The 14,295-nt window shown below is 29.7% G+C and overlaps 2 protein-coding genes across 2 annotated transcripts; one reads left to right on the top strand and one right to left on the bottom strand.

Moving 5' to 3' along the window:
* LOC100569870 lies at positions 1-5,530 on the bottom strand. Its single transcript, XM_016802520.2, has 5 exons — positions 5,012-5,530; positions 4,313-4,366; positions 3,215-3,385; positions 2,913-3,107; positions 1-237 (listed from the first exon to the last, which is right to left on the bottom strand). Exons 1-5 carry the CDS (start codon positions 5,209-5,211, stop codon positions 24-26), a joined length of 834 nt encoding a protein of 277 aa, XP_016658009.1. The 5' UTR covers positions 5,212-5,530; the 3' UTR covers positions 1-23.
* Positions 5,531-8,363: 2,833 nt separating this feature from the next.
* Positions 8,364-13,692, top strand: LOC100569779. Its single transcript, XM_029491640.1, has 5 exons — positions 8,364-8,685; positions 9,319-9,372; positions 10,314-10,484; positions 10,592-10,786; positions 13,456-13,692. Exons 1-5 carry the CDS (start codon positions 8,555-8,557, stop codon positions 13,667-13,669), a joined length of 765 nt encoding a protein of 254 aa, XP_029347500.1. The 5' UTR covers positions 8,364-8,554; the 3' UTR covers positions 13,670-13,692.
* The last annotated feature ends 603 nt before the right edge of the window (positions 13,693-14,295 follow it).

The following is a 14,295-nucleotide window of genomic DNA, read 5'->3' as shown; positions in this document are numbered from 1 at the left end:
TAACATAATTTTGTAAATGTAATTTATCGAAATAAAGTTTTAAGGAATTGATCCACATTGTTTACACACATAACATCATTTTTTACAATCCTAAGTGTATCGCGTTCTAAGTATTCCATCCTCCAGTTTGGATTAGAAACATCTGGAACAGATACATACTTTTTGATTGAACAAGGTGCTGCTTTTTTCATTGACATCTGCTCGAGATTCTCTCTTGGCTTGTTTGGAAAATCTAATCTAGGGGGAGGTAACGAAAAGGTTAATACAAACGGAAAGAAACGATTACATTTGTAATAATTTTAGATACTTGATTATTGATTTTAATAATTTTATTTTAATGTTTTCATGATAAATTACAGGTACCTTAGTACCTACTTATAAACATAATATAACGCTGAATAGTGTAGATGTATTAGTAAAGCCGAGTTTATACCTATACATTATAATATTGCCCGTGAATCAGTCGGCCTATATGTAGGTAAGTATATAACAAAGTATATTTTATACTATCATTGCTATTAAAATAATTTATTCTACTATTAGGTATTAGGATTTAGGATTACAGTAGGCGAAATTAATTGCATTTGAAAAGGGGTAGGTATATATAAAATATAATAATATTATACTTAAAAAGTTTCAAGTAACCACGAATAATATTTAAAAATAATAATACTAAAATCGTTAAAATATCTAATTTCGTACAAATTTGAACATTATATAGGTGATAGGTCTATAAAAAAACTGTGCTTATATATTTTAGATTCTGAGTGGAGCGATGGAATATTGATTTCACAATGATGTGTTTTTTTGTGTCTGTGGGCACGATAATAAATAAGTCGAAATAATGCTTTTTACTTCAGTATCTTTTCCAATGGGAAAGCGATTCTTATTGGTGCATTTGGGAGGTCAAAACTTAAAATTTCCTTTAATTTTTAAAAGTGCCATGGAAAACAAAAAAAAATAAAGGAAAAAGGAGAATTTTTATACAAAATTGGTTTTTTTGTTATTAAAATAAAAAAATTTCAATAGATGGGTTCATTTTCACTGAATGTTAATATTAATATTTTAAATACATACCATAACATTTTAAAATTATTTTGACTCATGTTGAGCTATTTATAAGCATTACAAATTTTTGATTTATATTAGTTTTTTATAAACCAATGTTGATAAACAAATTTTTTCTGGGTCAAAAAACTTGAAAATGTAAAACAGAAGTAAGTCGTTGTTCGTGGAAATAAAAAAAAAGTTGAGCGTAAATCCAAAATAATGTCTTATGAGCGTCTGAATTACGAATTTTTACTACATATTTTGTCAAATTAAAAATTTGCAAATTATTCTTTTGTCACGCATGCACCGAAAGTTCGGTTTTTGATAACGGTTGAAGCGTTGGAAAACGTCCTTTTTCCGTCCAGTGGGATGTAAACTGTAAAGTGGGAATCTCTATAATAGTGCCGGACGGTGAAGGTGGAAATCCCAAAAAGTGCTGGGCGCTCATATCACGCGCGTATTCCCTGCACAACCAGACACTGAAATCTATACCACGGTCCTTACAAGACATGCACTTTTGGTTACATCTTATATTCATATTATAACCTCCATGCGTGACGTTTAAAATAAATAAAATCTAATCGTTTCTTTCATGAAATATTGGTGTCGTAGAATAAAATTATGGTCTAGTTGTTGCATAGATCTCTGCATTAACTTTGTCGTGATCGATGAATGCAGAGGCGTGACAAAAAAATAGTACCTAGGTATGTCGTATGTGTGGCTGTGCGGAAAGGCAATTCCAGTCAATTTCAATCTAATATATACTATTGTTGTTAAAAATGTATAAAATGATCAATGTTGACAGTTAAGGATAAAAAATGTAAGACAATGTTCCGCGTAACTGCGTAAGTATACTTCATTTTGTAACCATAAAATCTAAAAAAATACATAAACACAGTTTTTTTAAATATTTATTTAAGTTCAAATTTGGACGAAATTACATATTAGAACCAAGAAAAACGATTTCAGTTATTTTGTTGTAATTCAAAAACATTATTCATGGGTACTTGACACTTTTAGAGTAGGTATAATATTATATTTTATACACACAATGATATATTTCCTAGTGCACATTTTTTTTACAAAAATGAGTTTAACCTCTTATTATAGTACTAATTCCTAATAGTAGGTAATTTAAATTATTTTAATGTTGTCGTAAACTGATATTTTGGGTAAAAATCCCCGTTTTTCATTAATATTTTTTTGTGTTTCTCAACACTTAACAAATCTAATGGAAATTTGTAATTTTAATTTCTAGAATGCGCCAACTAGATTCAATTTTCTATCAGAAAAATTACTAAAGTCGAAAATCAAAGAATTATTTCGTTTGGGACATGGGTCTCCAACCTATGGCACACCAAGATTTTCTAATCGGCCCGACAAGCTTGATGTCTTGAAAATATTAGGAATATTAATTTCCGAAAATAAGTCTTATATTATATATACCTATTTAATTGTCTTAAGTATCTCTCTAACTCTATCTAAAAAATGTTGGCCCGTGATGCCGAAGCGTATCACGCAGATTTGAGCATTTGGCCCGCTGTAAAAAAGGTTGGAGACCCTAGGTGTACAGACACAAAAAAAATATGGCTCCGCTCAGAATCTAAACGTTAAACACACATCGTTGTAAAATAAATACATTCATCCCTCCGCTCAGAGTCTCAAATGTGGTGGTTATAGCTGGTAACCGCTATGCGTGCCGCGTGGTAAAATAGATAGATACCTATTGTATGTGGTACAAAAGCATTGTGGTGAATGGTGATGACAAAAACGTAAATGTATTTTTTGGAATGTTATTACTATTATTAGGATTATCCGATGACCGATATAATATATATGTTGTAAATTTTATACTTTTATACCTATGACGAAGTTTTCTTATCCGTTCCTCCATTGCTGAATTTTCCATGTTCGTGGTTGAATCCACCACAGGCACAGAAACATTATTTATGGTCGAACAAACTGTAGGCTGTTCCATTGATTTCGTAGCAGGTTTCGATCTGGGTCCTTCTTCATTCGCTTGTCCCGGCTTGTCTTGTATCATTGCACGACGATCACTAAGATTTAGTTTTTAAGAAGTGTTTAGGCATCGTGCGTCTTTATAAACGTAATTCTATGGAATTATAGGTGTGTTATTATAGTTTCCTTTATGGTTTATTTATACCTGTTCCATAGTTTTATTTTCTGGTCTAATTCGTTTTTTAAGTTTTCCTTCCTCGTATTTGATACCCGCATATACACAGAGCAAGTACATTCATTTGTTATTGACGTCGTGGGAGGATTCAACCACTCGTTCGTATTCGTAGGTCTCGGTTTGTCTTGTATTACTTTACCGCTAAAGCGGATGATTTATATTATAATAACGATAAATTATAATTTATATGGTATTTTAAAGGCTACCATTACACAATAATACAATATGATTTTGTTTAGTATTCTTATCAAACTATATGAGTATATAATATTTAAGTAGTAGACGTTGTAGCCAAGCCATACGAGCACTGAGCAGGACAGTAGGAGACAATATTGAATATAATATATTAATATGACGTTCGCAGTGGCGTAGCTAAGGGCGGGGCTGCAGCCCCTCACGAAATGTTAAGAAAATTAAAAAATTATTTTAATGGTCTATGATACTCGCTCAAAAAGTCTAAAATTGTATTTAAAATATTGAAAATGTACTTTAAGTATTAACACTTTTCAGTTATCTATCTGTGCTAGTACGTATTTAATGTATAAAAGTGTAAAAGTTGATCAAAATTGTATTATATAGATTTTATTATATAGATATTTATTTTATATTACATAAATTAATAATCTCGGCATCTAGTACAGAAATAATAATCATATAATAATAGTAATAATAATAATAATCTAGATAAATAGCCTGCAATAGGCGTGAGCTAACGAGGGGGGTGGGGTGGACCGTGGCCCACACTGCGAGCTGTATCGTAATTATACATTGCTACTTAAATCATATACATAGTACCTACTTTATTATATAGTAAAGAAAATTTTTTTTTTTCCATTTTTTTCCATCAGAGAAAATAAATAAATACATAACTGCTACCAGTTTATTTATACATTATTGTACGTATGTCCTATACTGCTTATCTCAAAAATTGTTGTGCATATTGTTAGATATTTAGTCATTTTTACAATGCATATTTGTATCATATTTAGCTCCTTATTGGTGCATAATATAATTCTGGTCTGCTTAATTGATTAATAATATATTAATAATATTCTAAAAAATACTTACAGACTTATTGATTTGCGCAACGACTCCAAAAGATTCAAGTCCTTGGCGCTATTTCTATAATCAATTATATTTAATTATTTCACGATTTTTATCACTTTGAAGTTTGAACACAGTAGGTACCTATTTATTTTTATTTTTATTTTTTTGAGTGGATGGAGGGGAAGTGCACCTTCTGTTACAGAATAATAATACAAAAATCTTTCACAATTCACCATAGGACAATTATTTTAAAATTTACCTTCTCTTTTATCATGTTTAATTTACATTATATGCAGCTATGCTTACGATAGAAAAATTGAGTTGAGTCATACTAAATTATTTAATATTTACATGCTACAAAATTCTGAACTATAGGTCAGTTTATTTTGTAAATTAATAATAATATTTTATAATTTACAGATACCTAAATTAGTTGGTTCTCATTTAAAAAAAAGATGAATGTCCCTCAAAAAACTTGTGGTGTTAATAATTGAATATTAATGGTGTTCTGGTATATTTGAAAAATGGTCTTAAATATAGTTAAAAATTCCAAAAATCAGAATTTAAATTAAATTATTTTTAAAAGTAAAAATGAAATGACTAAGTTAACATGCTTTTCTAAACTTGCATGTACCTAATACAATATTATTGTAAAAGCGTTAACTTTATTATCGTAATAGTAGTTTATAATTAAAATAATGTGTTAAGTTGTATTTATACTTATTCTGATCTGTTCTTATCTGGTCAATTTTGTATTCTGAGTTTTCCTTCCTCCCGTTTGGAGGATCAGAAATCTCTGTCACATAATTATTATTTATGGTCAAACAAGCTGGTTTGTTTATTAACGACATAATGGCCAGCTTATTCACTCTTAGCTCATTTGTATTCGTTTCTCTCAGTTTGTTTTTGTCTAGTATCATTTCACTGAAAAATTGGACACTTTGAAGTACGATAGATTATATGGTATGAAACTTTCATACCATTTAATCTATAATTAATAAGGAAAGGTATGTTAAATGACACTATTACCATTTACCACTTATACACGTTTTGATTAAGTTTAATTTTCATTACAATTAATATTATTTATTAATTTACCAATTTACATAGGTATAGTTTAAGTAGTAGACTATTGTAATTTGTAGCCAAGTTATGGACATGACTGTTTAGTAACAAATATATAATAATCTAGTTCTAGTATGAAGTTAATAACAATATGTTGTCATGTAACATGTTGATGTAATAAATAATAATATTATACCTAATCATATATATTGAACGTAGATAGGTATATATATAACAATATAAGTATTAATTATTATTATATTTTCCCAAAAGTGTTTTAAATATACTTTTTTTGAAGATTTCTTTCCTGGTCTAATTCATTTACTTCATTTACCTGGTTTAAATTCAGCGTTTTGGGTCTTCTTCAAGATGGAAGAAATGAAATGAAAAATGAAATGAAATGAAATCACACTTCCATCTTGACGAAGACCCAAAACGCTTTTTGAGTAGGTACCATTATTCTAAGCCTGCTACATAGTAGATAAGAGAAACATCCTGATTTGCATGACTTGGCGACTGAACGGATGAGTACAGCCACAAGTTCCTTCGTTTATTCATTTTGCTTTGCCCTGAGAAGCTACGGCATCCATTGCCTTTTTTACGGTTTCTTCGTCACCCAAAAACTTCATAGAAACCAGTGGTTTTAAATTCACACTTCCATCTTGAAGAAGACCCAAAACGCTTTTTGAGTAGGTACCATTATTCTAAGCCTGCTACATAGTAGATAAGAGAAACATCCTGATTTGCATGACTTGGCGACTGAACGGATGAGTACAGCCACAAGTTCCTTCGTTTATTCATTTTGCTTTGCCCTGAGAAGCTACGGCATCCATTGCCTTTTTTACGGTTTCTTCGTCACCCAAAAACTTCATAGAAACCAGTGGTTTTAAATTCACACTTCCATCTTGAAGAAGACCCAAAACGCTTTTTGAGTAGGTACCATTATTCTAAGCCTGCTACATAGTAGATAAGAGAAACATCCTGATTTGCATGACTTGGCGACTGAACGGATGAGTACAGCCAAAAGTTCCTTCGTTTATTCATTTTGCTTTGCCCTGAGAAGCTACGGCATCCATTGCCTTTTTTACGGTTTCTTCGTCACCCAAAAACTTCATAGAAACCAGTGGTTTTAAATTCACACTTCCATCTTGAAGAAGACCCAAAACGCTTTTTGAGTAGGTACCATTATTCTAAGCCTGCTACATAGTAGATAAGAGAAACATCCTGATTTGCATGACTTGGCGACTGAACGGACTGACGGCCACACCCGTCTTCTTAGTTCTGGAATGAACATAGGTATTGATAGAATTGGGCCAAAATATTATTTTTATCATAATAATTTGTTATATATTTGTATGTATGTATTGTTATAATTATTTTAAGAATGTTTGAACTGTATTATAGCCAAATAAATTATTATGATTTTTTCAAAAATATTAAATTTAAATTGATAATAGCGTATAATATATTACGTGGGGAGTGTCTCCAAAAGTTGTAGCTTAGCATAGACATTATTTTATTACTCTCGTAACTGATGGATAACCCGATGATAACAAACTTATATTTACAACTGATTCTGATTATAATTTTCAAAATTATTAGAAAATGGAAGACACGCCAAGAGCATTTACGCTACATCCTCTGCGTTGTCTCTGTAGGACGTCTTACAAACTTAAAAGTATCAAATTTAACTAAATTTTATCTGTAAATAAAAAAAGCCCTATTGTTAAACTAAGGAGTTAAAGGTTAGGAGATTATTAAGAAAAATTAATAAGTAGGTAACATAAGAGTAACATATAAATAATAGTGTTCTCTTGTTGGTTTTTTACAATATTTCAAGAGTTATGAATATAACTATGCACCAACCGACGAGAAAGATGAAGAAAAAATCTATTTTACGATGATCTAGAAAAAACGTTCGACTCTACCAAAGAACTGCATAAAAATAATAGTTGGAGACTTCAATGCGCAAGTGCCCAACTGGCAACTAGGCTTGAGAATACCATTAACGACATCTTAATAGAATCTTATTTTAATATAGTGGCTATAGTAGGTACATATATATGATATATAAGTTATAGTACACTGTATAGGTGGTACCCTGGGTACTTATAATTAATATAGGCAATATTTATTATAAAAATGACGCATACATCTAAAAAAAAATATTGTTAAAAATATTACTTTTCTGGCCAAAAAATGTTTATAAGACATTTAATAACGTTCTGACAACGTAATAAAATATTAAAATTAATTTTAAAACATTTCCGTTTTATGTATACATATTATATGTATCTTTTCCTACTTAAATAATTATTGCGCTATTCAAATTTATACAATATTCCATAATATAATAGGTAAGACGTTACATTACATAAAATAACTATATTATATAGTTACTTTGATACAAAATCTAAACCAAATCAAATTATACACATACTTCTGAAATTAAAAATATCTTATGATTTATCGTCACTATAAACCGTCCAATTTAGAGTTGAATTGATACAAGACAACCAGAGACAAATGAATACAAATGGGCCAAGAGCAAAACCTGCCATGATATCAATAAAAAATGCACCCACTTTTTTAACCACAAATAATGTTTCTGTTCCAAAAGTATCTAATTCTCCGAGCAGAAGGAATAAAAAATTAAAAAATGAATTAGACCAGGAAAGAAAACTTCAAAAAAGGTATAAATAAAACACTTTTGGGAAAATATAATAATAATTAATACTTATATTGTTATATATATACCTATCTACGTTCAATATGTATGATTAGGTATAATATTATTATTTATTACATCAACATGTTACATGACAACATATTGTTATTAACTTCATACTAGAACTAGATTATTATATATTTGTTACTAAACAGTCATGTCCATAACTTGGCTACAAATTACAATAGTCTACTACTTAAACTATACCTACCTATGTAAATTGGTAAATTAATAAATAATATTAATTGAAATGAAAATTAAACTTAATCAAAACGTGTATAAGTGGTAAATGGTAATAGTGTCATTTAACATACCTTTCATTATTAATTATAGATTATATGGTATGAAAGTTTCATACCATATAATCTATCGTACTTCAAACTGTCCAATTTTTCAGTGAAACGATACTAGACAAAAAGAAACTGAGAGAAACGAATACAAATGAGCTAAGAGTGAATAAGCTGGCCATTATGTCGTTAATAAACAAACCAGCTTGTTTGACCATAAATAATAATTATGTGACAGAGATTTCTGATCCTCCAAACGGGAGGAAGGAAAACTCAGAATACAAAATTGACCAGATAAGAACAGATCAGAATAAGTATAAATACAACTTAACACATTATTTTAATTATAAACTACTATTACGATAATAAAGTTAACGCTTTTACAATAATATTGTATTAGGTACATGCAAGTTTAGAAAAGCATGTTAACTTAGTCATTTCATTTTTACTTTTAAAAATAATTTAATTTGAATTCTGATTTTTGGAATTTTTAACTATATTTAAGACCATTTTTCAAATATACCAGAACACCATTAATATTCAATTATTAACACCACAAGTTTTTTGAGGGACATTCATCTTTTTTTTTAAATGAGAACCAACTAATTTAAAAAAAAAATATTATTATTAATTTACAAAATAAACTGACCTATAGTTCAGAATTTTGTAGCATGTAAATATTAAATAATTTAGTATGACTCAACTCATTTTTTCTATCGTAAGCATAGCCGCATATAATGTAAATTAAACATGATAAAAGAGAAGGTAAATTTTAAAATAATTGTCCTATGGTGAATTGTGAAAGATTTATGTATTATTATTCTGTAACAGAAGATGCACTTCCCCTCCATCCACTCAAAAAAATAAAAATAAAAATAAATAGTACCTACTGTATTCAAACTTCAAAGTGATAAAATCGTGAAATAATTAAATATAATTGATTATAGAAATAGCGCCAAGGACTTGAATCTTTTGGAGTCGTTGCGCAAATCAATAAGTCTGTAAGTATTTTTTAGAATATTATTAATATATTATTAATCAATTAAGCAGACCAGAATTATATTATGCACCAATAAGGAGCTAAATATGATACAAATATGCATTGTAAAAATTACTAAATATCTAACAATATGCACAACAATTTTTGAGATAAGCAGTATAGGACATACGTACAATAATGTATAAATAAACTGGTAGCAGTTATGTATTTATTTATTTTCTCTGATGGAAAAAAATGGAAAAAAAAAATTTTCTTTACTATATAATAAAGTAGGTACTATGTATATGATTTAAGTAGCAATGTATAATAATTACGATACAGCTCGCAGTGTGGGCCACGGTCCACCCCACCCCCCTCGTTAGCTCACGCCTATTGCAGGCTATTGCTCTAGATTATTATTATTATTATTATTACTATTATTATATAATTATTATTTCTGTACTAGATGCCGAGATTATTAATTTATGTAATATAAAATAAATATCTATATAATAAAATCTATATAATACAATTTTGATCAACTTTTACACTTTTACACATTAAATACGTACTAGCACAGATAGATAACTGAAAAGTGTTAATACTTAAAGTACATTTTCAATATTTTAAATACAATTTTAGACTTTTTGAGCGAGTATCATAGACCATTAAAATAATTTTTTAATTTTCTTAACATTTCGTGAGGGGCTGCAGCCCCCTCAGCCCCGCCCTTGGCTACGCCACTGCGAACGTCATATTAATATATTATATTCAATATTGTCTCCTACTGTCCTGCTCAGTGCTCGTATGGCTTGGCTACAACGTCTACTACTTAAATATATACTCATATAGTTTGATAAGAATACTAAACAAAATCATATTGTATTATTGTGTAATGGTAGCCTTTAAAATACCATATAAATTATAATTTATCGTTATTATAATATAAATCATCCGCTTTAGCGGTAAAGTAATACAAGACAAACCGAGACCTACGAATACGAACGAGTGGTTGAATCCTCCCACGACGTCAATAACAAATGAATGTACTTGCTCTGTGTATATGCGGGTATCAAATACAAGGAAGGAAAACTTAAAAAACGAATTAGACCAGAAAAGAAAACTATGGAACAGGTATAAATAAACCATAAAGGAAACTATAATAACACACCTATAATTCCATAGAATTACGTTTATAAAGACGCACGATGCCTAAACACTTCTTAAAAACTAAATCTTAGTGATCGTCGTGCAATGATACAAGACAAGCCGGGACAAGCGAATGAAGAAGGACCCAGATCGAAACCTGCTACGAAATCAATGAAACAGCCTACAGTTTGTTCGACCATAAATAATGTTTCTGTGCCTGTGGTGGATTCAACCACGAACATGGAAAATTCAGCAATGGAGGAACGGATAAGAAAACTTCGTCATAGGTATAAAAGTATAAAATTTTCAACATATATATTATATCGGTCATCGGATAATCCTAATAATAGTAATAACATTCCAAAAAATACATTTACGTTTTTGTCATCACCATTCACCACAATGCTTTTGTACCACATACAATAGGTATCTATCTATTTTACCACGCGGCACGCATAGCGGTTACCAGCTATAACCACCACATTTGAGACTCTGAGCGGAGGGATGAATGTATTTATTTTACAACGATGTGTGTTTAACGTTTAGATTCTGAGCGGAGCCATATTTTTTTTGTGTCTGTACACCTAGGGTCTCCAACCTTTTTATACTGCGGGCCAAATGCTCAAATCTGCGTGATACGCTTCGGCATCACGGGCCAACATTTTTTAGATAGAGATAGAGAGATACTTAAGACAATTAAATAGGTATATATAATATAAGACTTATTTTCGGAAATTAATATTCCTAATATTTTCAAGACATCAAGCTTGTCGGGCCGATTAGAAAATCTTGGTGTGCCATAGGTTGGAGACCCATGTCCCAAACGAAATAATTATTTGATTTTCGACTTCAGTAATTTTTCTGATAGAAAATTGAATCTAGTTGGCGCATTCTAGAAATTAAAATTACAAATTTCCATTAGATTTGTTAAGTGTTGAGAAACACAAAAAAATATTAATGAAAAACGGGGATTTTTACCCAAAATATCAGTTTACGACAACATTAAAATAATTTAAATTACCTACTATTAGGAATTAGTACTATAATAAGAGGTTAAACTCATTTTTGTAAAAAAAATGTGCACTAGGAAATATATCATTGTGTGTATAAAATATAATATTATACCTACTCTAAAAGTGTCAAGTACCCATGAATAATGTTTTTGAATTACAACAAAATAACTGAAATCGTTTTTCTCGGTTCTAATATGTAATTTCGTCCAAATTTGAACTTAAATAACTATTTAAAAAAACTGTGTTTATGTATTTTTTTAGATTTTATGGTTACAAAATGAAGTATACTTACGCAGTTACGCGGAACATTGTCTTACATTTTTTATCCTTAACTGTCAACATTGATCATTTTATACATTTTTAACAACAATAGTATATATTAGATTGAAATTGACTGGAATTGCCTTTCCGCACAGCCACACATACGACATACCTAGGTACTATTTTTTTGTCACGCCTCTGCATTCATCGATCACGACAAAGTTAATGCAGAGATCTATGCAACAACTAGACCATAATTTTATTCTACGACACCAATATTTCATGAAAGAAACGATTAGATTTTATTTATTTTAAACGTCACGCATGGAGGTTATAATATGAATATAAGATGTAACCAAAAGTGCATGTCTTGTAAGGACCGTGGTATAGATTTCAGTGTCTGGTTGTGCAGGGAATACGCGCGTGATATGAGCGCCCAGCACTTTTTGGGATTTCCACCTTCACCGTCCGGCACTATTATAGAGATTCCCACTTTACAGTTTACATCCCACTGGACGGAAAAAGGACGTTTTCCAACGCTTCAACCGTTATCAAAAACCGAACTTTCGGTGCATGCGTGACAAAAGAATAATTTGCAAATTTTTAATTTGACAAAATATGTAGTAAAAATTCGTAATTCAGACGCTCATAAGACATTATTGTGGATTTACGCTCAACTTTTTTTTTATTTCCACGAACAACGACTTACTTCTGTTTTACATTTTCAAGTTTTTTGACCCAGAAAAAATTTGTTTATCAACATTGGTTTATAAAAAAACTAATATAAATCGAAAATTTGTAATGCTTATAAATAGCTCAACATGAGCCAAAATAATTTTAAAATGTTATGGTATGTATTTAAAATATTAATATTAACATTCAGTGAAAATGAACCCATCTATTGAAATTTTTTTATTTTAATAACAAAAAAACCAATTTTGTATAAAAATTCTCGTTTTTCCTTAATTTTTTTTTTGTTTTCCATGGCACTTTTAAAAATTAAAGGAAATTTTAAGTTTTGACCTCCCAAATGCACCAATAAGAATCGCTTTCCCATTGGAAAAGATACTGAAGTAAAAAGCATTATTTCGACTTATTTATTATCGTGCCCACAGACACAAAAAAACACATCATTGTGAAATCAATATTCCATCGCTCCACTCAGAATCTAAAATATATAAGCACAGTTTTTTTATAGACCTATCACCTATATAATGTTCAAATTTGTACGAAATTAGATATTTTAACGATTTTAGTATTATTATTTTTAAATATTATTCGTGGTTACTTGAAACTTTTTAAGTATAATATTATTATATTTTATATATACCTACCCCTTTTCAAATGCAATTAATTTCGCCTACTGTAATCCTAAATCCTAATACCTAATAGTAGAATAAATTATTTTAATAGCAATGATAGTATAAAATATACTTTGTTATATACTTACCTACATATAGGCCGACTGATTCACGGGCAATATTATAATGTATAGGTATAAACTCGGCTTTACTAATACATCTACACTATTCAGCGTTATATTATGTTTATAAGTAGGTACCTGTAATTTATCATGAAAACATTAAAATAAAATTATTAAAATCAATAATCAAGTATCTAAAATTATTACAAATGTAATCGTTTCTTTCCGTTTGTATTAACCTTTTCGTTACCTCCCCTAGATTAGATTTTCCAAACAAGCCAAGAGAGAATCTCGAGCAGATGTCAATGAAAAAAGCAGCACCTTGTTCAATCAAAAAGTATGTATCTGTTCCAGATGTTTCTAATCCAAACTGGAGGATGGAATACTTAGAACGCGATACACTTAGGATTGTAAAAAATGATGTTATGTGTGTAAACAATGTGGATCAATTCCTTAAAACTTTATTTCGATAAATTACATTTACAAAATTATGTTAGTACGATTATTATTGTAATAGAATCAAGGTTACTCATCTGGTCCTGGTGACAGGTATATGCTCACATAGTCACCTATAGTGGCTATAGTATAATCTCATATTTTCCATCAAACATTTTTTAGTAACATTTTTAGGTATATTATATATAATGTAGGTAAGTATAGCCAGTATAGGTATATCGTATATCTAGTATTTTGTATTAACTATAATATTTGGATATTATACATCATTTAAGAAGCATCCAAGTGGTTAAGGCAAAGCCCCCTTAAAGTATTCTCTATCTAAACAGAAATATAAGATAGTACTTTTTTAAGTGTTCTACTAATTATAAATCATTAATATCATAAATCTATGATTTTATATAATTGATCCTTGCTTGCGTTAATTAAATGAAAGTATGAATGAATTATTTTTTTAGAAAATTGAGCATATACAGGGTGTTCCAAATTTCGTGTGACAAAAGACAGATCTGCCCCGTAAGAACCAGTGTAATCCCCACCATTTTTGTCACACGAAATTTGGAAGACCCTGTATATAACCACCAGTGTTGAGTAGTAACGTAACGGAAGTAACGCGTTACTGTAACGGCGTTACTTTGCTTCT

The sequence above is a fragment of the Acyrthosiphon pisum genome, chromosome A3 (assembly GCF_005508785.2).
Source record: "Acyrthosiphon pisum isolate AL4f chromosome A3, pea_aphid_22Mar2018_4r6ur, whole genome shotgun sequence".
In the NCBI taxonomy this organism is placed as follows: domain Eukaryota; kingdom Metazoa; phylum Arthropoda; class Insecta; order Hemiptera; family Aphididae; genus Acyrthosiphon; species Acyrthosiphon pisum.
This window is presented reverse-complemented; position numbering and strand designations above follow the sequence as displayed.

What these genes read in the sequence shown, in the direction of transcription:
- LOC100569779 (XM_029491640.1), top strand. Translation starts at nt 8,555, where the DNA reads ATGTCGTTAATAAACAAACCAGCTTGTTTGACCATAAATAATAATTAT. An exon ending in ATAAGAACAGATCAGAATAA is followed by an intron (nt 8,686 to 9,318) that starts GTATAAATACAA and finishes AATTGATTATAG; the next exon opens with AAATAGCGCCAAGGACTTGA. An exon ending in ATAAGAAAACTTCGTCATAG is followed by an intron (nt 10,787 to 13,455) that starts GTATAAAAGTAT and finishes TACCTCCCCTAG; the next exon opens with ATTAGATTTTCCAAACAAGC.
- LOC100569870 (XM_016802520.2), bottom strand. Translation starts at nt 5,211, where the DNA reads ATGATACTAGACAAAAACAAACTGAGAGAAACGAATACAAATGAGCTA. An exon ending in ATAAGAACAGATCAGAATAA is followed by an intron (nt 4,367 to 5,011) that starts GTATAAATACAA and finishes AATTGATTATAG; the next exon opens with AAATAGCGCCAAGGACTTGA. An exon ending in TTGCGCAAATCAATAAGTCT is followed by an intron (nt 3,386 to 4,312) that starts GTAAGTATTTTT and finishes CATCCGCTTTAG; the next exon opens with CGGTAAAGTAATACAAGACA.